General features: G+C 49.1%; 1 protein-coding gene and 1 long non-coding RNA gene across 8 annotated transcripts in view; one reads left to right on the forward strand and one right to left on the reverse strand.

Moving 5' to 3' along the window:
• The window catches only part of pnt (ETS transcription factor pointed), a 196,753-nt gene that overhangs the window by 3,669 nt on the left and 165,171 nt on the right, over nt 1-27,913 (reverse strand). For 6 of the 7 annotated variants that reach the window (XM_065429325.2, XM_065429324.2, XM_065429331.2 and 3 more), the window contains 3 exons: nt 13,558-13,734; nt 3,016-3,249; nt 1,860-2,219 (listed from right to left, as the gene is read on the reverse strand). In XM_065429325.2, the coding sequence (XP_065285397.1) occupies nt 1,860-2,219; nt 3,016-3,249; nt 13,558-13,734 (771 nt within the window). The remainder of the gene's footprint in view (nt 1-1,859; nt 2,220-3,015; nt 3,250-13,557; nt 13,735-27,913) is intronic. The other variant, XM_065429326.2, reaches the window with a different exon arrangement.
• Nucleotides 13,618-27,913, forward strand: part of LOC135899949 (uncharacterized) — a 43,485-nt gene continuing 29,189 nt past the window's right edge. The window contains exon 1 of the long non-coding RNA XR_010563748.1: nt 13,618-13,758. This is a non-coding gene — a long non-coding RNA (uncharacterized lncRNA). The remainder of the gene's footprint in view (nt 13,759-27,913) is intronic.

Raw genomic sequence — 27,913 nt, forward strand, 5'->3', positions numbered from 1 at the left:
GTGCACTAAAAAATGTTTGGTCATGAAATACCGGTAAGCTTGATCTCTGACATTATCAACTATTGATATTATATTATTAGCATTCTTCATTACCTGAAGCTATTGACAAGACAATATTGCCTTTGTTCACAGCACACCCAAATTTATGATAAAAGCTTTGAAAACCTAAACCATGTTTTGAACAGCATAAAAATTTTAGTCATTAATTGCTAGAACTTCATGACACAATACGAGTTAGCATGAGGGTTGAAGTGACTCAGTCTGTTGCTATATTCCAGACCAACTACAGTGATATGAACATCGATGAATGTGCCTTGATGTCAAATGTTTGGTAAGGTCAAAATTCTGAAGCCATCAAATTTATGTAGCGCTAGCATGTCTCTACGATCCCCATGGAATCAACAGCATCCTTCTGAGCCACTTCAATACCATTCTGTTTACTGTGGAAGCAGCAAGCAACAAGGAGAATTTACAAGCAGGAATGCCATAGGCAACAACAAAAAGTGAGAAATGCTTTGAAAAGCAGAGCCAAGAGCAAAGCTCATCCATGTAGCATTCCACATTAAAGCCATGCACAAAAGCAACAGGCCTTCAAACACCGCAATAGTCAAAATGCGAAGCTAGAAGTTGGGTCATGCCTGAGTAAGAATATATATTACACTTTAAGTTCTTCATTGCATTATTTTTGCACATATATAAGGGGAGAGTCTTAAAATATTCCTGGCATTGCAAAAATAAATATCTGTAAAGTAAAACAAAAAAAGTACCCTAACCAGCAATCTCTGTTTAAGATAACTGATATATATTTTTGCTCTAAAAAGATGAAGCACCAGCAGAAACAGCACACCAATGACAGGACAAGGCGCTACTTGTGACTGTTTATTGAGGTAAAAAGCGGCCAAATGTATAGCCATGGGGCCGCTTTTGACCTCAATAAACAGTTGCAAGTAGTGCCTCGTCCTGTCATTGTTGTTTCTTCATTGGTGTGCTGTCTCTGTCAGTGCTTCATCTTTTGAAAGCTATGAAACAACTAGCCCCACAATGTGTTCTATTTTTGCTCATCAGAGAGGCACTGAGCTCAAGCCCAAATTTATGCACAAACACATGGTTTTTGACACTGGTGAGCACACCTTAAATCCTTTACATTTCACATGTGGTGCATATGTATTCACTCATAGAGAAGCTACTGTTTTCTCTGTCCAAATATACTATCTTTCAGGCACACGAGTTACAGTGATGTCCAATATTACAATGCAGATTTCGAGCTAAGATCACAACATAATGTGCAATAAGATATACTCTTGAGGAAAACTTGATTGTATGCTTGGGTGAGTAGCTATCGTAGTTGAACAAATTAATGTTAGTGGTACAGAAAATGTACTTTCATTGTCATCTTGAAGATAATTTCTTTGCAAGACAAAGACTACATCCCTTTCCTTTTCAAATACAACAGAGCAACTACTATCCCTATCCCTACCCCTGTAAGCACCACCCTGTGTAATCAGTTGCAAATGTCGGAACCATAAAAGTGTTTCATGGCAACGATTAAGTATGTCGCAGTTATCTTCAGTGGCAGCAGTAATTCACCAAGGGACGCAATCCCCTCATAGGTGCATATAAACATATTCCAACAAGTACAGCGCACTTACTTTACCCCGAGTGTCACGCACAGAACCCTCCGATTGAGCATGGGAGGTTAGTCATAGAAGTGCAACATGGATGAGTTTCTCTTGTCTGATAAGCAGAACAATTACCACAAATCAAGTAATATTAGGAGATCAAATCTGGGGTAGAAACACCCCCTAACGGTATCGCTTCCACGGGCAAGCAGAACGGTGAGGGTTAGTCCAAGGACACACCAGAATAACCTGCTAAAACGGCCGCTTGGATGACAGGCTTGCTGTCGCCGCCGCCGACAAGGTGCGATCGCTGCAGCGCGCCGGAACTCAGGTGCCCCAGAGGACCGTCGCCGCGAAGCGCGTGCAGGGGCCCGAACGACGACGGGTGGTGGTGGTGGTGGTGGGGCGGAGGGACGCCGCCGTTGGCTGCGGCCGCGGCCGCGGCTGCGGCTGCCACGCCGTTCTGGTGGGCCGCGGCGGCGGCCGCCCAGTGGTCGGCCGCGCTTTGGACGGCCGTGGGGACCGTCTGGAAGGGTGGCTCGTAGTGGTGCCCGCCCGTGTAGCGCTCGGGGAGGCCCATGTCGTGGTGCGAGTACCTCGCTGCAGTCGGGCAAAGGAAATGTCGAAAAAGGCATCAGGCACCCAGCATGTGACGGGAGAAATGAGAGCTCGACTTAGGAAGGGTAAGAAATTGGACACGGGGTCAACCGATCAAGAACGCTACTTAAAGTGTGACTAAAGAATTAAACTATGTTAGTTTAGTCTAGCGACATATTTTCAATAACCGATCTGCGCCTATATGGGGGGAAAACATTGGTTATTATCGAAGAAAACGAAGGGTGTTCCTTTTTTAATGCGTAGGTTATTGGTACGCTGTTCTTACTAGTTTTCGCATGCTTGGGTCACATATTCTGGTTCAAATTATTTCATAAAACTCACGTGGTTGAGTCACCAGTTACCTTAGAATGCCACGGAGCCCTTCTTCAATGATGCACTAGGTACTACCCTCGAACAGGTGCTGTCCACATCTCATGACATTACAAGGAGAGAGCGCAGGAACTATACAAGCCCGTGTTTCGTTTTTGCGTCTCTTCTGGCTTACCAAGTCTCAGCTCACAGTAACACTGACTCTTCTAATATTAAATTAGCTTAGTTTACCCATTCCGGTCAACTTTTCTTTTAAGTTTCCCTTCAATCCAAATCGCAAGAAGCAGGGGTGTACGAAGTTGGCCAACGATATTCCCGGTATAAGGGAGCTATCAGCAAGATATTCCTCATCATTTACGATACGTCGCTTTGATGATCAAGGTATGGAAGATAATGACACCCACAGCAGAAGTTGTTGGTCAGTCGGCTTACACTAGGGTAGGCCAATGATAACAATGGTGTCACTTACGTCTGGAATACTCCTTGCTCGTCGTGTAGGTGGGCTGGAACTTTGATTCGTGCACGACGGCGGACGTGGAAGGGTAGAACTCTGGACTCGAGTCCAAATAGGGCGGGTGCGACTGCGGCGTTTCGAGGCCGTACTCCTGGGACTCGTCGTAGGAGTTGTGGCCACCGAGCGCCATCTCCTCCTGGTTCATGTCGTTCAACGTATGAAGGCTCTCGCTTATGTGGTTGTAGCCTCCTGGACAAATCGAAAGAACAACGTTGTTGCGGGACAACATAACACTGGTGTTATCTGCAGATTACTAGGTATACAAAATACAGTTGCACATTTTAATAAAGTTTAGAATGGGGTTCCCAGTCATATAAAATGACTTAGAAGGCTGAGCAGAACTACGGGCTCTAATTTTGTCGCGTAACATCAAACAATGAAGCCAATCAATGCTGGGGGAAGTAAACGCTTTCTTTTATGAGCGAATTTTCAGATTAATGACTGAAAAGTAAGCATACGGTAGTTTTCAGACTATATTTAAAACAAAAGAAAATTAACTAGAAATGAATGTGGAAGAAAAAAACAACTTTGCCGGCAGGGGGGGGCCATACGAACAACATCACCACGTAAAATGTTCAGTGCATTTGCATTTCCATGTACATACATACCCACTTTCTCTACTCTTCACATATGGCACAGACTGTTCCACTGGATATGGTTCTCGACTCGCCCATTGCGATAATAGAGACATTTAGCTTGTACGCTATTCCGGTAAACGGGAGCGGTTTGGGCGGATTACCGGATGGTCGGGGCGTAAACGTGAGCGCTGAAGCCGCCTGGTGTTGTAAAGCTGAACCAGACAAACGCATAGCTAAAACTGCCGTAACTCACCATATCCTGCTTCGCCACTCGTGCAAATTTTTGGCAGCGGCGTGATTGTGAACACGATTACGCCACTGTCGAAAATTTACCCAGCAGCTAAGCAGAATACAGTAATTAGCTCTGTGTTTGTGTGGTTGAGCTTTGCGCCACCAGCTGGCGCCACCGATCGGGCCGCTCACCTTGACGCCCTCGCTAAACCGGAAAACCGCCCGCGCTTGCCCGAATACCGGACACGCTAAACGTCCCTAATGTGTGCAGCAATTCGTAAAAACTTACGTTCTGGGAAGATTTGACAGAAGCTGCTCCCATTATAAGGTAGTACATAGAAACGAGGGGTGGACTACGTATGCCTAAGACGTCGTCGGGCTTGCAGAGGCGCCCAGTGGCACCCCGGCCGCATCTTATATTATTGCAGCGGAGGGGTTAGAATTGAAGACGCTTGTAAAGATACGTACAAGCTTTAGTGACGTGGTACAAGTTCAGTGTGCACACATTGCTCTTGGGAGGGCCCGTAATGATGGACCCTCGGCCAAGCGCCGAAGACGCCTTAAGCAAGCCAAGACTTTCAAGCCAACATTGTTGAAAAATGCGTAAATTATGTGCAACGCGCACGCAAGATATCCACTATGGTATATGAGTGGCCGTCCTAACCAGAGAAGTGCTCTGCGGCTCGTCAAAAACAAAAAAGCGCACGTAGAACGTTTACGAGAGCTCCCATTCTCAATAACAGTTTCGCTGTAAAAAAATTAAAAAAATGCAATAAAGTAAAATAGGAGGGCTGCGACGAAAAGAACTAGCAACAACCACAAAGGGCGCCGTGGTGCGCAGCCTGCAAGGCGAACGGGCGGTCACCCATGCACTCAATTAATGTCTGCGCTCATTGAGGCAGCCTGGTAGCCCTTCAGCAGAGGCCGAAATTGCGCGGTCTGCGTGGTGAAGCAAGTTGGCAGGAGGCGGAGGCAAACGGACGAGGGCCCGCCCTCACCGTCTGTGCTGCGGAGCACGCCAGAGACTGGCCGCAACGACCAGCTAGAGCTCTCACGGCTACCAACTCCCCCGCGGCAATAAGGCTACAGCGCTTGAAAGGGGCCGCGCAATTTCGCAACCAAACCGACCGGCGTTCTTTTCTCGGAGGCGTAGTGCGCCCTACGGTCGAGTGCGACGCAGGGTCCCGGAGAAAAACGGCCCCCGCCGGAACACGCTCCGCTGCCACTGACCACGAGCTGGTTCGCCACCGGTCAGTGCGCAGGGGCACCGCACGGCTTCTTGCGCGACATATATTTGGCAACCGACTCCAATCAATGGCCTGCCTCAGAGAGCTGAACCCCGTGCCAATAGGGGGCGCACACGAGGCACACCCTCCCTTCTCTGGAACTGTGTGCAAGTCACTTCTTCGAAGGGTCTTCGCAACGTCTCTCGGAATCCCAAGACCTGGCCCCGTTTCCATCTTACGCTCCAGAATGAGCACAGGAGGTTGACGCTAATTCGTCGCAATTGCATTTTTTAAAAGAACGACGAGAATGACACAAGCGTACGGAAGCACTACGGCTGCTTACCAAGCTACGTATTTCCTTTCGTCCCTGCTGCGATTTCGATATGTGATGTGAACAGAGAAGGGAATGAAGCATTTATATTGCTACTTCGTAGACTTCTTTTTTCTCAAGTCCGGTTTGATCGTGCACATATTCTACGCACCTATAGTTCTTACTCTTAACATGCTTGTGTTCACAAAGTCAGTTTTTAACGGAAACACTTTTTAGCGAAGTCAGTATTGTTTATAACTTTCTTAAGAGAACGTTTATGGTAAACGCCATTGTATCACTGTATTGTTACCTTCCAAAGGCAGAAATGCGTTGGTTGGCGCTAACGTTTTATTCGCACTGATGTAGTATGTTGCTCTCTGTTTCTTGGCGTGGCCTAAACCGTGTTTTGGAGTCTCACTAAAGTGTAAGCTTATGTCATTAATATATCATGTTGAATGCCGCAACATTTAATTCGAGCTTATACACACGACAAACCAAAACTAGGGGTACTCAAGGGAAATAGTCGTTTGCAGATAGGACGCGCATAAACTTCAGACGCCACTGCTACTACGCATAACCCGTCCAATGGACGTTATCGCGTTACTTTTATGCGAAGCATATTACGAGAGCTCAACCCAGCTCCTCAGGCGCGGCGGTGTCGCCTTCAATACCACGTGACACCGTGACGTCACGACAGAGGAGAAGTGGCTTTGGCTGAACTCTTGCAAGATGGGCTGGGTGGGAATCGAACCAGGGTCTCCGGAGTGTGAGACGGAGACGCTACCACTGAGCCACGAGTACGATGCTTCAAAGCGGTACAAAAGCGCCTCTAGTGAATGCGGTGTTGCCTTAGAAACGAGCTGTTTCTAACGCTCAGGCGTGCGTCGCTTGCTCAGGCGCACATTTCGTTGCCGCGCCGAACGCTGCGTTGCTCGACGCTCACCGCGTCCAATGCGGGGCGCGTAGTCGCTGCGCCGTAGCCCATTGTAATGGCGGGTCGACGGGAACGCGGTCGCGTTCCACTCTTGAAGGCGAAGCAGAGTAACGCATGAGTTGTTTCTTCGTCTAGCCGAACCGAATATAGCCAAGCAACAGCAGTTCACCAGGCTAAACAGTGGTTCAACAACTAAAATAAAGGCTAGTATGCTTCGCATCGTGGGCTTATTTTTTTCATGCTCTAATGCTGCAACATGTTGTAACGTAACTTGAATGCCTCATAATTATTCAAATCATGAGAAACCAACAAAGACACAAAGGATAACGTAGGAGAAATTACATGTTCTTGCTAACTGAATGAAAGAGATGATAAGTTAATGGAAACGAAAATTGATGAAAAAAGCAACCGGCCGCAGGTGGGGAACGATTCCACGCCTTTGCATTATGCGTGCGATGTACACGTAATGTTTCTTTTTTCTTGCTCGCTTCTCATGACATAATTAATAAAAATCGGGCCCCTCGGTACCCTTTCTTCTCGACAATTAGATAATTCAGAAAGGCAATGTCTGTTTTATCATCCCGCTTGAACCAAACTTGCAGATAAAAGAAGGGGTGACACAACGGCACGCACTCCGTAAGATCGTGGAACAGATGTCGAAGCGGCGCGAGTGTATCGACAAGGACGCACCTGAAGCGTCCGTATAAGAACGTGCGTTGCACCGGAATTCGGAGAAATCAGCTCTACACGGCAGCGGTGACGAACGCTTTCATAGCGAGGCGAATGAGAAAACGAGAAGAAAATCAGCAGGCCCCACTCCACGTTTGGGACTTGCTACGCGCCCGCAACAGGTGGTAAGCGCGACGGGCCGAAATCGGCGCGGGATACAGGAAACGCATCCGCCCAGCCGTGGCGAGAAACAACGGAATGGGCTAATTTAGGGTCTGCAGAAGCCAGGATAGAGGAACACGTACCGGCGATAAATTCGCAGGCCGACACTTGAGACAGAGAGGGAGACACGCCAACACGCACGAAGACAACTCGGCATATGGATCGATCCAAATAAGCAACCGTCCAAGTCTCGCTTCCCGCAGGATAGCCGTGAGAGCGACGCTGACTGCATGCAACCTTCGCAAGCCGAACCCCTTTCACTCTGCCGTGTTCTGGGCGGCATATTTTGCTTTCGCGCGACCCGTCAGGTTCGTGTGGATATATCGCGTAGGTTTGGTTTTGCGTTCTAACACACTCTTATCCAGGCCAACTGGATTCAACTCACTTGTACACACGGCGGCTGAGTCACGCCGTCCGTAGGCTCGCAATTGCCTCAAAAACAGCACAGCGATGATGGAAAACAAATCAAAACATCCTTCCATCTAAAGTTTTCCAGCATTACATGATGGTTCCTATCAGTAACATTGAAGTGCGCGTGATGAGGAAAACTCCATGTCCTGAGAACTCTCGATGTTTTCTCGGTACAGGTTCAAGTGCTACGCTGGAAATGTTTCTTGCAGGAGGACGAGGATGATGGTGCAAGTACGCGGGCACCGCGTATAGATGAGATATTGAGCGCTGACGCTAAAGGATCGCAATCCATACGAGTCGTCGTGAACACAGTGACTAGCTATTAGGCAAAGCTCGCCACGGGACCACGAACGACGACGCACTTTGGCTTTGTCGGCAACGAGACCGAGAAATGATACTCCGTACGGAAACGCCTATTATGACTAATGCGTTTCCCTATGTCTTTACCCCCATGGAAACACTACTGAAAGACCGTCAAGAGAACCATAAATGAAAAAACAATAAGAACGGACGCTTGAGCAACACAAAAGACAAATCAGCAACTGTTTCTATATCGCAGAACTGAACGAACGCGCGAGTATATTTACGGGTCGGCTGCAGAGCCTCACCCGTATGCAAGAAGGACACAATGAAAAAGAAAAAGAAAACGAAGGAAAAATAAACAAAGTAAAACGAGGCAAGAAAACGACAAAGAAAATTATGTCGTTCTTCAAAACGGCTAATAGAGGCAAGGAACAGCAGAAACCCGAGCACCACCACGCGCCAACAAGGTCACCAACAAGCCCGGAAGAAAGAAAGAAAAAAAAAGAGGGGGGGGAGGGAGCGAGAAGGCGTCGCACTGACCAACGGACCACTTCGGACGCACTGGAGCCGTGCCTTATTTTTCCCCGGCTCGAAAAGCGTTTCTTAACTTCGTTTTCAGCCCACTGGGCAAGGCACATGTTGCAAGGCCATTACGTCACTTGCTCGGTAGGCCTGCTTTTGCCATAAAGTGGTTGTGTTCTCTCCCTCTCTCTCTTTCTCTCTCTGCCTTTGACTGCTCGCTTCACTTTCGGCCGTAAATTCCGGCGTCGCGACGCAATGGTCTATATATATTATGTGTACTGAAGCCAACAGCAGGTTTCTTTCACATTTTAACAAGCTCAAGCATCTAAATCTTGTGCAGCCACAGAATTAAAAAGGCCTGTAGATTTTCGAAGCCATAATTTATTTTATTTTTTTACCCGGTCCTCGTTAGCTTATCTTGCGCGGCCTTATTTTCCCAGCATAAAGCTTAGTGTGCATATGTCATGAACATTTCATCTGGTATTGCTGCCGTGTTCTCTTGCGATTATAGTAAGATGACTGTTCCAACGCCACCCACCTTCTTAATTCTGCTTTCGCTTTCCACTCTCTTGACGTCAATTGAGATTTAGTATTTCGCTATAGTTCTACCCTTACCACTAACGCTTCCGCCACCTGCCTACTTGGCACGAAGGGCAGCCAAACCATGCCACACATTCACGCCACAGCTAAGCTTCCAAGTATGGTATCTGGCATCGCGACAACCGTAGAGCGGATCGCCAAAACATTTCAGTTGTTACTTTCTAAACAAAGAAAGAAAAAAGAGCACGCTGCATTTTTCTGCACGGTAGTGAAGCTTATTAACACGTTGAAGATTCCAGAATGATGCTGGAACAATCCGACAACGTTGGATATATTGGGCACCGAAGCTGCCATAGCACGCTAAAAAACAGCCTCCGATTTCACAAAATGTACGAAACGAAGAAAAAGTCCCCAGAAAGCCAAGTACTTATTTTTTGTGCCCATGCGTAACCTATCTCAATGACTAACACACTTTTCACATCTCGGGAAAGCCGAGCGCGCAGGTCAACCACAAATGCCTTGTGGTACTGCGATAAGGAGTCATGGGGAAGCTTCGTGCCGTATGCGTCTGTGGATGACACGCGATTTGGAAAATCCGTGGAATATACGGAGAGCTTACGAAAACAGACCAAAGAAGCCTTCCTCCGAACACAATGATTGTTGGTATTCATTACGCACTGAAACGTGCACTATATCGCGGAATATAAGTAAACAAGGTAAAGAATAGGCCAACCGATGGTCATAGCTAACTGAGCAATGTAAGAGAACATAGGTTAGGAGCCTTGAGGTAGAGTGGTACCACTCCATAATTCTTCCTCTAAAAGCGTTCTCTCTCAAAATCTGACCATCTCGAGTTCTCAGTAATGGTTCACAAGTTCGCAACTTTGGCAAAAGATAGTATAAGTCGGTAAGTTGGGCGAGTGTGCAAGTTTATATAAGTGACTACCTGATTTTCTAATAAACAAGTTGAAATTTTCGCAATGACTGTCTCGTCTTTAGCTATCGTCCACGCTATTTAGGCGCATTTGCATCATCGTGACAGGATAAGTGGAATGTTGCTTCTATGTGGGGTTACCTTGCCCGAAAAGAGAGAAACGCCGAAAGACAGAACACCCTGCGGCAGATGGAACAGGCAACGTGCGCGCGCCATCTCCCGGTCCGAACGGCTAAATATCTTGCACCGAGATATACGCGGGCCGACAACCGTGCTGCAAAGTTCGTGGTCCTCCGCAGCCGACAAACACACGACAGCAAAGCACTCCGTCGCCACAGAGCGAAGAGGCGCCGCTATCGGCGACCGCCCGCCTGTTTGCGATGCAGGCGTGGCGCGAGCCGCACATATACAGACAAGCGAGAGCCGGCAGAGCCTCATCTCGCCGAATCAGAGACGCCTTTGTGGGGAACCGCGGCCTGCTCGACGGCGTCGCCCAGCTCGCTTCTCGGTATTGCTCTTCTCTCTTTCCGTGTACACGGAACGTGCGAAGCGCTGAGTGACGATCCCTGGAGGTCCGAGTGCCGACCGGGCGCCGATAGCTGCGCGAGCGGTCGCAGCTCACGCGGATACTCGAGATGGCATCTCGACAGAGAAGGCCGGCACGGTGACAGAGAAAGCTGGAGCCATGGGCCGTTATTTTGCGAGTTTGTGCAGGCGAGGAAGAGGTGGCAGAACAGTAGTAAAGGGAGCGCAGAATTTTCGTGCTGAAGAGGCGATGTAGCTAAAGGCATGCACGCACGCACGCACGCACGCACACACACAGCGTCTTTGTGTTGTTGTTTATCCAATTTTCACCAGGTGCATATTCTCTTTCTATCTTCTTGCGTCTATCTCATCGGTCTATATTATCTCGTTAAGAGACACTATTGCACCATCACACCACTCACCCGTTCATTATCTCTTCTAAGAATCTGTGCATAGCCTGCAGAGCAGTCAGCTCCGACCGCGGTCGTTTCTCGTGAAAGCACCGGGGTCACTAGGTGGCACTGGCAGATTGTGCTGAGGGAGAGGAATTGGGGCAACCGAGGAACTATACTTGTAGTAACAACCATTTCAAGCCAAGCAAAACATAGGGACACATCTGACGGTGTTTAATCGTTGACAATGAATTAACAATTTAATTGAAGGTCCCGTTTTAAAGAAAATTCAATTGTGGGGTTTTACATACCAAAACCACGATCTGATTATGAGGCACGCCGTAGTGGGGGACTCCGGAAATTTGGACCAGCTGGGATTCTTTAATGTGCACCTAAACTAAATACACGGGTGTTATCGCATTTCGCCCCCATGCAAATACGGCCGCTGTGACCGGCATTCGATCCCGCGACCTGGTGCTTAGCAGCCCAATACCATAGCCACAAAGCAACGATTATTGCACGATATAAAATGGAGACTTATAAAGCTCCTATCCCAAATCACCGCCACAGATATTTAAATGTGCAGGACTGTTCGGTGAGCCGATATGTGGCAAATGAAATTCGGAAGGGGGGACGCGTAGGGAAAGGGTGAGCGAAGAGATGGGAAAACCGCGCCGGCGCGCGACATTGGTTCTGCTCTCAACACAAACATCCGCCGGAAGCCGTTCGGTTATTGTAGGTCAGGAACGAGCGAGAAAGAAAAGAAAACTCAGAAAAGAATGGAAAGAAACACGGTTCACGCATCTACCAAAAGAAGCAAAATAAATGGAAACACAATGCAGAGAAAACGAAGTCAATGCGCCAAGAGAGCAGAACACTGTTCGGCAAACATGAGAAAGTGAAGAGGCCAAGCGCCAACTAAAGAGTCGACTGAGTACGAGCCTAAAAGGCAGTTTAATAACTGAGCAAACTTTTTTTATTATTTCGGGAAGGGCTAACCAAAAGACGAATACTCAAATACCGGTGGAACTATATGAAAATGATCAAAATGGGGGGGGGGGGGGGGGAGGTAACCGAAGCAAAGCGAACATTATTTTCTGCTTTCGTGCTTGTTCACGTAGTGAATATTCAGGCACGGTAGAGAGAGAGAGAAAAAAAATGATGTGGGGGGGGGGAGGCGAGAGGAGGACGGTGAGGTGAAGAAATAAAGAAACGTATGTGGAAAACAAATACCCAAAGGGCGGCGCCACTGGAGCGAATAGAGAAGCTCATAAATGCCGCAGCATGCGCGCATACTGTTCCTCGGCCCCGCAACAACAAAATATGAGGGGAAAAAGCAGACAAGACCCAACAATAAGAAATAAAAGCGAGAGCGGACAGCAGCGACAGGGAGAGAGGGCGAGAGAAAAGAACCGCGCGTTTCCGGTGGAAAGCGACCACTCATCACGGTTCGGGCGTGCGTGCGCAACAACAGGTGAGCGAGGAACCAGGAGGGGAGCGAAGGTTGGAGAGAGGGGAGGCCGTACTATCCCGCTGAGCGAGACGGGACCAACACCGGGCTGCGGCGGCTACGGGCCCGCGGGCCCGTGCATCCGCGACCACACCTCTATTTCCGAACTGCGGCGCAAAAAAAAAAGAAAAGTTGGCCTCACGCCGTCCGCGCAGTGTCACGCGTGCGGACGGAAGAGCCGTGCCCAAGGAAAGCTCCGCGCCGCGATGCCTGCTTCCATCGACGTGGCATTAGCCAGCTCAACTTTCTGACTCCGAGGGCTCCGCGCGTTGCTGTCTCTGGCGGCCGCTGATCCGTGGCGGCGGTGCTCGGCGCGCGTACGAATCGGCCGGTCATTTCCGATTGCCCGCAACTCCGTTTAGGAAGAAGGGAGGAGCCGACGCGTAATGCTTGAACCGGAAGCTGTAATTAGCGGCGGAAGTGCGACTATACTACACGCCACTTCTGTCGTCACAAGCGAGAGAAGGAAGCCGCTTTTGGCATCATTACGGGAGCCACTCCACCCACCCTCTTCCTGGCTTCTTTACGGGGCGCCCCGATATATGTGACCTCTGGGCGCTAGCGCGGGCTTGAGGCTTATCCCAGGATCTGTTTCGAAAGCATCCGCCCCGGATAAGTGCGTTAATTAGACGCAGCGGAAGTGACTGCCCTGATTGACCCTCCCATAGTACCAAGATTTGTATTCCAGTGAACCATGCTTGTATTTAGCGTCAAGCGCTAACTTTCTGGGGAGTAGAAGATATTACAGGTTGGATGTCCGCTGTCCGTGGACAAATGTGCTCGATCCGGGTGCAAAATGGGTTAGAATTTTGAAATACGTGAATCGGGAAAACTAAAATAGACGACATGAAAGGAGCTGCTGCCCACGCGTTGCGAGTGTACTGATCGCTTTCTTATCAGCCGACGTAGTAGTTTACTAGCTAACTTACTTCAATAAGCGCTTTCCTGTGGCGTGTGACGTCATGGCGGCAACATTGGAGCACCTCTGACTGCAATATAGAAGATTAACAGGCTATGCGCGGGCATGATACAGGCGCTGTTCTTTTCTTTTTTATTTTATACCTATAGCTTGGTTCTCGAAGACGACATCAGTACAGTTACGTCAGTGAACATCGTCTGCAGGGAGCGACGCATAGCTATTTGTCGAGCTATTCGTCGCTACTAAGCCTGTAATTCGCATAGCTGCTTACCGTCGATGTAGGCTTGCGAAGTGGGCGCTGCGGCTCCATTCATGACAGGCGTGACTTTTTGCTCCGGCATCGGAAAGCTTCCTCCCTGCTGGAAGAACTCGTCCAGACCAGGGACGCAGACAGACTCGTACAGGTTGGACGGGACGTTCTCCAGCGAGGCGCACTCCTTTTCCACGTCTGCAACAGAGGGCAAGCGGAAAGGTTAGTTACTCGAAATTAATTTCGTGTTACACTACGCCAAGGACACTCCGCGAACTTCATGGCAAGTAGTGTACTTATGGTTAGGATAAGCTAGGACAGTAAAATATGTCTATTTCAAGTTGCTACTGTAGCTTTGCTTGTTGCTTAGCAACCTTTGGGGCAAGTACACACTTGCTCCATACGTTGTCTCAAGAAACTGTTCTAGAATTCATTGAGACTGGAACCGTTGGTAACGAGTAACTTATTTTGGTTCTTTAAACCACACCAAATGCGCGTTCCGCGCATGTGGCTATGCTTAGCCCACGATTTCATTACGCCACCCCGATTATGTGATGCAACATGAGTGCATTACATAGTTATTTGCAGTAACGTGGTTGAATTGAAAAGAAACACTTCGAGCATTAGCTCGTGCCGCAAAGACTTATCATGTCGGTGCATCAAACCGAAAAGTGGTTCAAGGGTACTGCCCGGCTACGTCTGCACAATGGAATCGGCTTCTCTTGCGTCACAAAAAAAGAAGAAAGAAAGAAATTATTCTGTCGGAACTCTCCCTGACTGCATGAGACACGCGTGTTGGGCCTTCCGTCGCCGAACCTGCAGGTCCCATCGTGGACTTGATTGTCGAAACAATATGCGCGAACAGTAGAGTCTAGGTCCAGCTAGTTTAGCACGCTTGAGCTCTTCCACAGTAGGTGACCAGACCTGCGGTTGCTTGTGCTACAACTTTCTCGGGAGTGCATATACCACGACGCAGCACCGCTTGTATACGTGACTAATCCCCTTGGCGTGAAGCTAAGTACACAGAGAGCAACAGCCGCCCCCCACTTAGGTCCACAATGGGCCTCCCACTCGCCGGCGTTTCGCGACGCAACACGGCCGAACAAAAAGAACGGCCGCGCTAAGGTTGGGTTTGGGTCAAGGGTGCGCAGCGAAAACTCGAACACGGATAATTTCCAGGTGAAGACGGCGGGGGCGGCGGGCAATTTCTCGGCCGAGTCGACGGCATTCAAAGCAGGGCGCTGGATCCTCCGAAGGCCGCGGCGCGAAGCACGCGAGCGCCGGAACGAGCCCGTCGACAAGATCTGCGTGGCTCTTGTGAAACCTCAGATGCATACATTCGCTGGTGAGACCAGCGTGCATTACATCCACTAACCCTATTCGTAGTTTTCTTGCGCTATGCTCGAGCTATGAACGTACAACAAATAGCCCTGTTTGTTGCGTGCTGAACGACCGCTACGTAGGTCGCCCTTTATTTTGGTGTGTGTGCGTGTTGTTCGCCATATTCGGAGAAAATACACACGCCCCGACTGAGAAGTTCCAATAAATTAAGCTCGCTTCTTTATACGAGATCTAAAATCAGCTGGTCTAGTTAGTCAGTTCGAGCTAAGTATAGCCTATACCATTCTGACTTGCCATGCGTCTCTTGAAGAGACCAACATCGCACTCACACTGAGTTACTCACGGAGTCCAATGGCGCTGCCGATGTCTTTCTCTAATTGTCAGCGGCACGTTCTCAGAATGAACTCTGCTACGCCATAAAGATCCTAATTTACTCTTGCCTGAAAAAAAAAAAAGCAGCTCTTTTAAGTTCAAGGCTCATGGTTTACAATCGACAATTTGCAGCTGATGTGTATTTTAACGACATGCAACCTTCTTTTCGCAGTGTAAGGGTACCCGAGTACACCTGCTCAGCCATCAACCTTGATGGCAATACTGGCAACTTAGCTGGAAATATTGCGGAGGCCTGATTTGATGAAAAACCCCAATCGTTTCCGGCCAAAAACAGCTGATCCTTGCAAATCAATAAAGTGAGGAAAAAATAGAGAAAAGTAACAATAACCTCTGCAATATGAAAATATATATTGCGTCTATATGGCAGTACCAAACTATTGCTCACCAAAGCTCAAGCATAGTTCTGTGCTTTCCTAGATAGGAATATCAGCTCGTGAGGTTTCATAGCGGTTTTTTTTTTTCAGAGTAGTGCCACTTTTTATTCAATTACTACCAAAGTCCGCCATTGCACAACAGCTTCCTTAGATCGCCCTTCAGTTTCGGACGTCTGACAAAATGCTATGGAGAGTACTATGACGTTACAAGTTTCAGCAATTCCGCGAGGCCTGTTCACGTGAAAATGAGTCTATTCAATGCTTACACCGAAACTTTCAAAATGATATTTTCATTTCTCTTTCACTCGCGTAATCTCCACCCAGCATGCCTCCGCCTACTTGTGACGTTATTTCCTTTGGATGTTGGGACGTATGCTGGAGATGGCTCCAGCACAATGATTCAGCATGTTTATATGCAGCTAACACCTGGTCCACATCAGCGTTAGAAAAGTCATTCAATGAACTGCACACGTTGATGCCTCAAAGGACATGTGCCGACAACGCACAGGTCTTTGATTCCGATAAATAACAGGACGCTTCACCTACCCATGCTATTTTGTTTCTTTTTCTGTCAGCGTTCGGCGATGACCCGTAGGGCACAGTGCTCATATTTCCGGCGTAACAGGATGCAGTTGCATGCGCAGCAAATGTGAAATATAGAAAGGGTCGTTGATTCTAAAAGCGGTTAATATAGCTAAGTATTCGTAGCTCCGTGCTGTGTCATATACTAGTTGAACCGTCGCGTCGCACACAACAGAGCGCGTTAAGTACAAATTCGAAGGCACTGACGCGTCATTGAAGGTTACATAATCTCTGATGGCCTAGAGTCAAAAGAAAGGTACGTAAAATGATAAAAAAATATTAGTGACTTTTTAAGTCAGCGAGTTCTGCAAACCCGTAGGTTCTCAGACAGTACCGATTTTCGTGTGACGAGAATACAACATTCACTCGCAAGCGAATAATAGCGCACAGGTCAACGCGTCGAGCAGGTCGTGAACACTGCGCCACTGCGTCACTGCGCCTTGACAATATGTTGCTGTATAATCCCTGGTGACAGCGTCTATATATTAAATACAACAACTTTACAACAGTGATATGGATATTTTATACAAACCCGCCAAGATAAATGACATGAGTGGCCAGCTCGACGCCGCCTGGATCCCGTCGCACGATGCGGGACATCGAAAACACTACTAAGGCGTTCTTACACCCAGTACTGTATATCGAGATTTCGTTCCAAGCACAGGTGATCGCTTTCCCGATAGAGATTCGAGAATCTCAAGAACGGAGGAGATTAGAAAGCAGCTAATTTGCTCCGCAATGTGCTATCGAAATAATGGAAAGATAGCGAAGTCATTCTTTTGCACTATGAAAATGTCTACCAGTCAAGAGAGAACGAACGCCGCAAGTTACAGATGCACCTTCTATGCACGCCCACCGCATACAGCGTAGTGCAAGAAAGTAAAAGTCAGCCAGTCACGGCCGGTCGGCCTATACTTCTTTTTTTCTTGCGATTGGGTGTACATGTAGCCGGCGGGTCTTCCACGGCGTATATGGAGCCGTCCAGCGCTTGCAGCACGAAACACCCTGAAGAAGGCAGCTGATCGGCACGCATGCGTGAAGTTCACTGGATTCCGTGGTATAGGGGGCAGGTGCTGACACCAACGGACCGCGGAAGCAGCCAAGCGTTCGCCGTCGTCCCCCGCTGTAGCGTTGTGCCAGGCAGCGTTCCACGGCATGCGTGTGATCAGACTCCCACGATGTGAAAGAGACGCGCATCGTGGGAATGCAACAGTGATCACAAAAGTCGGTCTACGCATGACGTAAATGACAGATACATTGAAGTGTTTTCGTCCTATGCTCACGATTGGCAACGCTGTTCTCAATGTTGATCAGGACTGCACTTCCGCTACGGCCTTCTCCGCAGCCACAAAAAAGAAGGGGAACGAAGCAAAGGAAAACAGCCAAGACAAAGCTACAGACGAAAAAAAAAAGGAGGGGGAGCAGGTGCAAACTTAGTACTAAGAGCCAGTAGGAAGCCAATACTGGGCAGGAAAACGAAACAAAGAACAAGCCCATCATATTCTTAGTTACACGTTTTGTCATTTAGAAGGAGCTTCCTTTTCCTTTTTTTTTCTCGCCCAAGCATATCCTCCCTCATTACTTCTTCTCTCCTATAGTGAATTAAGTACCAACTCCCGCACTTAGCAATCGTCTAATTGAGAACATTCTTGAACAACAGGGCTATACTCACAGAAATCGAAAGTCGTCGCTGCGACGTCGGCGCGAAGCATGACTAACTCAAATGACAGCAGCTGGCCTAAATCGGTCCGATAGCATGGACTTCCTACCCTGTAGGATGCCAGTATGTGTTTCGAAACGACGTCTTCGGACCGCTTTCATTGCGACCTCTCTTCCGCCGTTAAAACAATGACCACTAAGCGCTGCTCCAAGCACTCGATGGGCGCTTTCCCCACGCTGCTTCCCGAAAAAAGAATGTCCATTGTGTCGCAGCGTCCGCTAACGAAGTGCGCGGGTGTCTAGTTAGTGTTGCCTAACTATACTTCGGTGGTAACTTCCAGTGTAGAAAGTCTTCGAAATACCACGAACTACTCTAAGCGCATCCTGTATCGCCCCGTTCAACTGGCATGTTTCAGCATCGCTTTCTTTTTCTCACTCTATGATAATTAGATCCGCAATGACCTGGCAGCAGTACAATTCTACCAGAACCGATGCGACAGCATTCGCAGCGACGGACGTTTCCCATTAAACGAGCAGCGCGACGGTGACTCGGCCAAAGGTTTCCCCCACGCAAGAATGCTCAGCGCCGCCATCCTCTCAAAGGTGGTTGAGCGAGACGGAGAATGACAAAGTTACTCGCCGCTACACGAAACACACGACACCGATGTAAGTCCTTCCTTGCGCGTGTACAATTAAGCTCCGACAACGTGTGCACGCGCACCACGTGTCCAACCTTATCGGCGAAGGCGTTGAGTGCACACAGCTCGGTTTCATGCAGTGAGCACCAAGAGTCCCAAGACTCGGCTCTCGCTTTTCCATTTTTCCTTTCTCGGCTACTCTCTCTCTCTCTCTTCCTTTTCACAGTCATGAATCTGGCGCGGGGAAAAGTCTTTTTTTTTTCTTTTTTTTTTCTGGCGCGGGCCAGTGGTGGGAATCCCCGCTGTCGACATTCGGATGCAACCTGAAGTGCGCAGTCCTCGTGAAGGTTTCGCGGAAAAAATGGCCGTTTTAGAGCAAGCCCCGCAAGTGGTAATAATTAGGGAGCACGTGCTACTTTCTCGTCGGCCAGGACGAGTAAAAAAAAAAACGCAAAGGTCTTCCGACTCTGAGGCGCCGCACGTCTGCACGTGCCGAGGCAAGAGCAGAGAGATCTGCATGACGCCAGTGAACAGCGCTCTGTATACCTCTCTCATTGCTAGTTTAAAGGCTGAAGTTGAACGGCCCGCTCTGGACGTCGATATAATACAGACTGTCGCGCGTGGACAGCCGCCGACAGCATACGTGTAAGCGTCCCAGCAAGATATTTATGCCACCTATCTCGTCTGCTTTCGATAAGCGCGATATGGCACAGGCTCGGAAGGTTTTTACTTATGAGCCTGCCGTGAGCGAAAGAACATTGCAACAAAATAAAGAAAAACCGGAGCTGTACCGCCATATGTATATTGGAAAAAGATATGCCACCATGTCACGTGTTTTCCGACTGAACGACTGTTCTAGCATGTATGAACCAAAAGACAGTGCAAAATCGACTTTTTTTTCTTCCTTTTCTTTTTTTATGTGTCGTTTATCGTGTACAACTCGCGTCAACACTGTGCCGCATACGTCATAGAAAATTTCTCGCGGACCATGCTGTTTCATTTTTGGAAAAAGTATAATCGAACATGTCGCGCTATTGAAGGGGGAAAAAGTCACTGCGGTTGCAGAGACTTGAATCCGTAGTGTCAGTATCGCTCGTTAAAACTGTTTACCAGAGACATTGTAATCACCCCGAAATGCAATATATTCGCTCTATAACCCAGGCCGAAAATACAACACTAAGATAAGGGATTCAGATGTGAACAAAAAATAATAATCAATAGTACGCATACCTCGGTCCCCGGCGGTCAATGAACAGCCAACCGTCGAAGGCGCGTTGATTTTCCCCTCTACTGTAGAGCACAAATGCGCAGCTGAGCATTCGGGTAGAGAGACTGCTCGCGAACATAGACAGAGGCGTTTACACTCACTGCCTGTCGTGCAGCAACCTCTCATGGGGAACATGGACGCAGTCGCGGCTGTTTACGGCGCGGCATTTTTGGCCCATTTCCGGACTGTCAGGTCACCTGGCAACCGCGCTCGCGACCGACCGACGACGCGCTGCTTCCCCGCAAAGATGAAATACGGCGCCCACGATGGCAGCTACGAAGTCAGCGCAGTGCTTTTAGTCAAACAAAACAAACAGAATGACTGATAAGGTAATTGAAGAACAAAAATGTGACAGATAAGATATAGGAAGGCATACATTGCGCGTGTCAGAACACTGTTCTGATCTCTAGCACTACCTCTCAATTCGCAACTTTCACAGATGGTAGCGACGCCATGCGGCAGCCGTCGTAAGCCTCAACGAGGGGATGCCCGCGTTTCGTACCCGCGTCGCCCGTGTTCAGTTAGTGCGTTGCGCTGGAGCCTTTGTTTTGTATTTGATTGGGGTCACTTTTTACAGCGGTATTTCAGAGCTCTGCAATGATCTACGCAGCTGAGACACAGGTTGCCTTTTGCAGAGACACTGTTTTGACGGGTTACGTGTTTGATAAAATGGGCAAGACGTACAAGAGCAACAAAATGGGCTGCGTGCCTCAGTGCACACGCCGTGCAGTCAAAGGCGAGGTAAGCCTTCACTCGTTTGCTTGCGACGAACGAATGAAAAAGGAGTGGGCAGTGAAATTGCGCATTGGGAAGCCTGTCACGAAAACAATGTGTTAAGTGCATACTCTTCGAGAGCTGGCTTCTCGCACGCCTTGCCATATCAGCTGGCGTCGTTTCCTTGGAAGTTTTGCGTCATCAGTTTTTCAATTTTGCTTTGCCAGCTGTTTGTTATTGATGGCACAAATCTACAATGTGTGGCACTTGATTCCTGTTATTCTGAGCATTCGCTGTCTTTGCCACTGTGTATTATTTTGCCCAGCAGTCTCGGCACAAATTCTAACTGCTTCTGCTGAGCTCACAGCAACCATGTCCTTATAAAATTTTGCTAGCTGAGCACTCAAATGGTTCATATCAGCTCTGTAAATTCTTAACTTGTCCCAGTCTCTGAATGCGACTTCATAGAAGAGAAGTTCCTCAAACTTTTGTGCATGCTGGTTGGTGAGGATATGCTGCACAATCAGGTACGGCTCACAGCCTGTATTGCCTGCTTGCTTGCCTACTTTGCAAGAGCAGTGGCCCTGTAAGAAAAAAAATTTGTCGCTCCAATGCAGGACAGGCACTCATCATGTTATGTGAATAAACGTGATGTATTGCTCTTTCTCCCCTTTCACTGTTTATCTTTTTTTCCTTTCGCGCTGCCTTCGTGCAGTATTTTCTTAGCGGCTTTTCGCATCTGAGCTCAAAAAAAAAAAAAAAACTTCCGGTAAGTACTGGAAGAACCACTGTTGAGGTGTGGGCACGCGAATCGAGTTCTACGGTTCATCGGAGAATGACCAAATCAATGTAATGCTCCTACGATGATGAAATCAGTTTTGTGGCATCATTAAACGTTTTCCATGTGCTGCACGACTGCATGGACGATGCTTTAGAAAATGAATGCGAGCGAATACCCTTTGTTTACTAGCGCATAAAGGCAGCATAGTTTGCCAGGCAACGCGAGGCAAGGGTTCGGACACCGAAGCCGCGGCAGTACACGGGGCCCCTCTTAGCGTGTAGCCGTGCTCACAGCCGCGCATCGTAGCAAAAATGCAGACTTCGTGAAGTAGCAACTCGTGGTCCCTTTACGCATAAACCAGTCTGCCTGGAAACGCACAAGTGTCGGTCGCACTTGCAGGCTGAAGAGCGCAGCCATTTGATCGCGAGTTCAAACTAAGAGTGGGCGACCGAATATGTAGTACACGTACACCATGCCGCACGCACCAGCAGCAAGCTATTCATTCTCACGGAGCGTTGGGGCCCGCTCACGCCTCTGCAGTAAATACAATGAGCTGTTTTAATTTCCTGAAGTGCGGCCACAGAAGGCTATTCGGCGAGGGACTCGCAAGAAAAAAACAAAAAACAAAGCCAGTAAATAGCACATGTACTCATCTTTATGGTTTCGTCGCTCTGATTTCTGCCGCACTTGTCATGTTTGCATGCACAATCTTTGGACGGTGTACGACGAGTCTGTGCATTCTTTCAAGCCGTAGCAAACGATGTGTCCTGCGTTCAACACTTCTTCACCTTCAACCAGTCACCGAACACGCGTTTCTGAACCCCCGATGTGAGTCATAATACATCCCAGAGTCAGTGGTCTTTGAAATGAAGACATGACAATACCAAGCTGCGGTCGGAAACACTATGCGATCCGATGCAGCGTGTACACTAGCCGGTGGCGTCTGCACGATCCCCTTAACGACCGCCATATTGAATTTCGAGTAGCGCCACCTATAGGCGGTGAAAGTTGCGAATAAGAAGCAAGCAGAAGTGGCAGCGTTAAAAGAGCGCGTCGCTCGTACAACAGCGCCATGGGCTTTCAATAAATTAACTTTTATCTTTTCTTTGTCGGGTATTTATCTATCTGGAACCGCAGCAAACGAGATTAACCTCTGCTTTGGAGCTGGTCTACTTGACGATGCTGTAGGTGGGATAACCATCCGCATAAGGAAAGCAATGAACGAAGAACACTGTCATGTTTCCGAGAGAAACTGCTGGTTGCGATCATACGTGCTATGGAAAGCACTCAACGGGATATTGTTGTGTCAGGACTGGCTCGTAACTGTGCCAGCCGCGTAAGCTTAGAAGCTTTGAACGCCGGCAATGTACGATGGCTGCATTCGGACTCCGGAAGTGTACATGGGTTCGCGTGTATAGTGCGCAGAGACAGAACACCCAAGCCGCAGCGGAAGACCCCCTCGGCGCATCGAACAAAGGGCCAGGAGTCGTCGGAACCGATTAAAAACGTCCGCCAGCGAGCACAGGAAAACGGAAAGCCGCCCCTTCTCTTTCTGTTCTCTTTCTGACGCCTATGTGGGATGCGCGCCGCGGCGGGAGGATGCGGACGCCCGGGGGCGGATGGCAACTTACGCAGTCTGGCGCCCGAGAGGAAGAGCTTGGGGCTGCTACCGGTCGGAAGTTGGCAGAACGTCGCTATTATGGCACCCGGGGTCGTCGGATGCGTCGGAGCCAGGATGCGCCCGGGAAGGACGCCAGAAGCACAGTCGACCGCAGCCCGGTTACACGCAGCCGCCGGCGGTGGTGCCGGGCTCTGAAGAAGCAGCGAGCGAAGCAGCGCCGAATCACCCAGCTTGTCAGCGGACTATGACCGGCCGTCGTCTTCGGAAGGCCCAACAACACGCCGGGGACGCAGCCAGGGTGCTCTCGCCTCGCGGAAGACGTGGACGCCGGGACAGATCCTCAGCGCAGAGCTGTCTATTTCTCAGCAGTGACTTCTCGCTGAAGAGACCTCCAGTGCGGATACGTGAAGTTGCTTTGTGACTGTCGTGCGAGTGACAATCGCTTCTGGAGTTGCCCCGAAGACGACCGGAGCGATGTGAACAGCCCACCAGTCTGCTGCTTGGTCTTCGGAATGGATTTCTAAGTCACTCAGCTTCGTGACCAACAACTGCAGGGCAAAGGTTCCGCCGAGCCAGACGTCCCTAAATTTACCATTGTGACCACTTGAGCAGACAAAAAAAAAGTATGGCGTCACAGCCACAAGCCTCAGTTCTGGATTACTGCTGCTCGAGATTTTCGGGGCTTGCGTGCAGCGCGTTGTCACGCCCTCGGCGGCGCATCAGACGGCTTCGTCGGACAGTGCGCGGAACACGTCGCGTTGACGACGCGCGTAGCGGCGGCTGAAGGCTGGAAGGACGCGTGCGAGAGCCGTCGACGTGAATGGCGGATTCAGGTAAGGTCCCACGGCGGGAACGGCCCGGTCCGTTGCTCATTGGCTCAGCGGGGACGGGCGGAGGGGTGCCACGCTCGGATGGCTGCCTTGTTTCGGCGCGTTCGTGTGCCGCGCTACTTTTTTTTGCTTGCTTTTCTTTTTCTGCTACCGTTCTCCTCTTGTTGTTTCGCGCACCCACACACGGCCTGGGTCGGCTTATTTCTGCCCCCTTATTATTTCTTTTTCTCCCCCTTGCATGATTATTCCTCGATGTCGCAAACTTCTATCTTTTTCATCCACGCCGCACAGACTGGGCTTTTGTCTTGTGCGTGTCCTTCTCTCTCGCTGTCGCCAGTCGCCAAGTATCTCGAAACGGTGTTCAGCTTCGACGGTCTTAATCAACGCCGCTTAAACATAGTGCAACAGGCAGCTTTATTTCATGTTATAACGCCCGTTGCCCGATGCGTTAGTCATAGGTTGTTAAAGACACCCTAACATGTCATTTGTTTACAGCGAGCTTTACTGTTAGAGCGGGTTGAATCGAACACAAAACGTCAATCTGTATAATGTACGATATTTTGTAACAAATTGTTCTTTGTATGGTATGGTATGATAAACTTTATTCAGGTCGTCTACGCAAAAATTACGAAGAGGAGCACTCGGCAAGATTCGGACCCAATTTAGCAGAGGAATAAGATTTTTTTTTTTCGTAGGCTTCCAGGGTTTTAATGCTGCCTGCTCTTATTTACTCATGAATTAGATGCGCGAAGTTTGTCGCATCCAGCCCCTAAGACTGCAAGAAAATTATGTACTGCATGAGAAACTGCTCTGAAAACCACCAATGGGAGATGACAACCCCCTTGTTCACAACGCTGACTGGGCAGTCAACGTATCTGGGCTATGCGAATTAAATGACCTCAGTATTTTGAGCACTTCACCGGAACCTCATGAGACTGCAACAAAACGGCACAAACCACACCCCACGTCTTTCTTTGTTTCTTCAGTTTATCACAACGTTATTTGCGGCACGCACAGTGGAACTTTTCACCAAACGAGCAAACGATGAAGGCTGGATTTTTAGGCTTCCATGGCAGTCCGGTATATAGATGCTTACCCGAAAAGGACGGTTTCTATGCCGCTTGAAAAAATGCCGGCTGCTAGCCGAGCTATAGGTGCAGCATCCGAACAGCGCGTCGTCATAAAGCTACATGCTAAACGACAAACGAATCAATAGAACCTCTATGGAGGGTACGTGCAAGTGCGCAACAAAGGAAAAGAAAATCCAAGACACCACGTGGCAGGCAATTAGAGAAACAATCGACACACGCCAGCGATAGGTGCGAAAAGCGGCAATACACCTATGCCTCACGACGCCCGCCCACAAGGTCTTCGTCGCAAGGCGAGATCGTTAGTCGCTCCCTCCGCTGGTGCCATATCGTCGGACACGGGCGAGCTAAAGAAAGCCGCAGAGCAGAGGGTTTTTCACAAGGACGGGCAATCTGTGGGGGCTCGGGGCAAGAAAAAGAGACGCGCGGCGCGCCGGCATTTGGGAATGATCGTCCGAGGAGTGGACATCAGCAGCTGCGCCTCGGGGGTGCCCTTCGTGCAGGTGCGCCCTCGCTTCACGGTCAATCACGGCGCGCGCTATTCTGCGCTGCCGCCTATACTGTGGCGCAAGTGAGAAAAGAAGGGCTCTTCTTCCTCAGGGACGACGCCGTGGTGCGGTGGGATTCGCGCCGATGAAAACAACCGACGGCATTATAGGAGTGTAGCGGCGGCAATGACGTCTTTAAGGGTGACCTCCCATATATAGCGAAAGGAACAATGGTTAATGGCCTCAACCTTGATCGCGCTCAGCTGATGCGGCGAAAAAGGAAATGAAAAAAAAATAGAGGACACGAAAATAAATAAGCTGCATCAGACCTCGGACGTCCCAAGAAAGAGTAAGCTACAGCAAGCGTTGGCCAGTGCTGCCCGAGCGAAACAAACGAGCTAACGAATATCATACCTGTTCTGCCTGCGCGATATTCCGTAAGTTGGCAAGATATGCGAGTCTGCTTCGGTTTGTTGAGTACGGAAACGAGCGTTACCGAAACCTAAAGGATGGTCGCGACGAGGAAAAAAATGATAGATCTGCGTGTAGAGTTCTTCATATCATTCAAAGTATGGAAGCCGAAAAAACGTTGGTACCGCCCCACAGCCGAGCATGCGGAGTCAAGCCAGAGTCTTTTATTACTTTTATAAAAGGATCAAAATACTCTAGTCAAACGCTGCTCCCTGACTTGTGCGAGCAGCGCGAACCGTACACGTATTCGTGCACGTGTCGCAGACAAAATCATTGAACTTCTTCCAGTCCTCCGTGTTCTGAAAAATTGTTCAAGCGCTCATAAAATTCAAGTCCCTTATGCGGAGGGCAATGGGAAACGTGCGGAATATACGAACTAGGGCGGCTTCCGCAACTTGAGTTTGTTTCCTTTCAAGACGCGCGGGCAAGGCAGAAAGACTTCGCAAAGGCGGCAGCGCTCAGAAGGAGTGGCTTCCATGTCGCTCCCGTACAAGATACTTCGGAAGTGTGCGATTGCAAGGCTACTAGTTTTTCTGTGTGCTCAACTATTCTTCATGCCTTAGCCTTAGCCTGTTCTTTAAGCAAGCGTACACTATTCAACGCGGAGTAGTAAAGCTGAAACAACCACACGCCGTAAGGCTTGCACGGTACGAGACAAACTTTAACCGAGAGTAACAATTTTAGTAATTAGAGAGTAATTAGAGAGTAATTATTTTAACCGAGAGGCAGCCCTTAGACCAAAGCGCTTATGCTAAATAAGATGTTAGTCTTCGGTAAGCCAAATTTATCACTTTAACAGAGTTCGGGAGTTTTCTTGCGTAGAAGAGTAGGACAGGCTTTAAATTTTGGAATCACCGTAGCGCGATCCTTTCTAGACCAAGTCTTAAGCTTCAAACATAGATAAGACGTTAATGAATATGTCACCACCTGAACTTGACTGGACCAGCTTGCCCCTATTTAACCAAACGCGCAGTTTTCGAGGGACACTTGCGCACGAGCACTCTGCTGGCTTGGTCGGGTTTTGTCACACAGGTAGTGGCAGCTAACCGAGACCGAACAGGCAGGGAGAGGAGGAAGGAAACGGCGAGGGTGAAAGACAACGAGCTGCATGGCGGAGGCCGGGGCGAACGCGCACCCATGGCCTGCCGCTGCCAGGACTCCCTCGCGCGCGCACACAATGGCATTCCTCGATCTGACAAAATACAGGATGCCCCGCTTTTCGGCTCGGCGCATGCACGTCGACTCTCTGCTTCGGTGACGGTACCGCACCTAAGGGGCGTTCGCCGACGCCGGGTCGCACCACGCATGCGCGTGTCCGCCGCTACACTGCCAACTTGAGCGTGACCGTGTATATATTCTCTCTGCGGCCGGCGCGGATGTGCGGTCGGCGCCACCGCAGTCATGGGTCGTCCCTAGCGAGCTCTGATGCCTCCTTTGTCTGTGCGTTGGGACGCTTATAGTTGGTGTCCATATCTCTCCGTGCTGCCGCCTTTCACGCTTTACGCAGCCCCCCGCAGGTACTCGCGCGATTCCAGGCTGCTCTCATATATATATATATATATATATATATATATATATATATATATATATATATATATATTGTGGGTGCTTGTTACAATCGTTCTATATTTTCCTCGATAAACTTTTTTTTTTCTTCGTGTGTGTTTGTACCTTTATACACATGCGGGCAGAGATGCTAATGTTCTGCGCGCAGCCTCGGCCCCAATGAGTGGCGAGGAGGAGGGGGTTGGATGCGCCGGCATCCGGACCACTTTGTTAACGAAAGGCCCCGTGTCCCGCATGTCCTCTTGTTTGGCCTCCCTGACGCGTATAAACGTGCCCTCGCACATACAGTGTTGATGCTTCGTCGTTAAGCTAGGCAGTGCTGAGGAAAGGGGGAAAAAACGCGGAGTGCTCTATAACCTCGTCGCCCTGTATTTCACTTATATATTAAGAACTCAGGAAAGTAGCATGCACGGTTTCGGCCCCTACACTCCACTGGCGAGCAATATAAACCGACTAAATACGATATTTGATCACTGGTGATAGACAGGCGCAGCACTAGGTTCGTATTTTGTAAGAATGCGTTTCTACACATTTTATTCTTTCTTTTGTCCTTCTTCGTGATGC

Source organism: Dermacentor albipictus, chromosome 4 (assembly GCF_038994185.2).
Source record: "Dermacentor albipictus isolate Rhodes 1998 colony chromosome 4, USDA_Dalb.pri_finalv2, whole genome shotgun sequence".
NCBI classification, from domain to species: Eukaryota; Metazoa; Arthropoda; class Arachnida; order Ixodida; family Ixodidae; genus Dermacentor; species Dermacentor albipictus.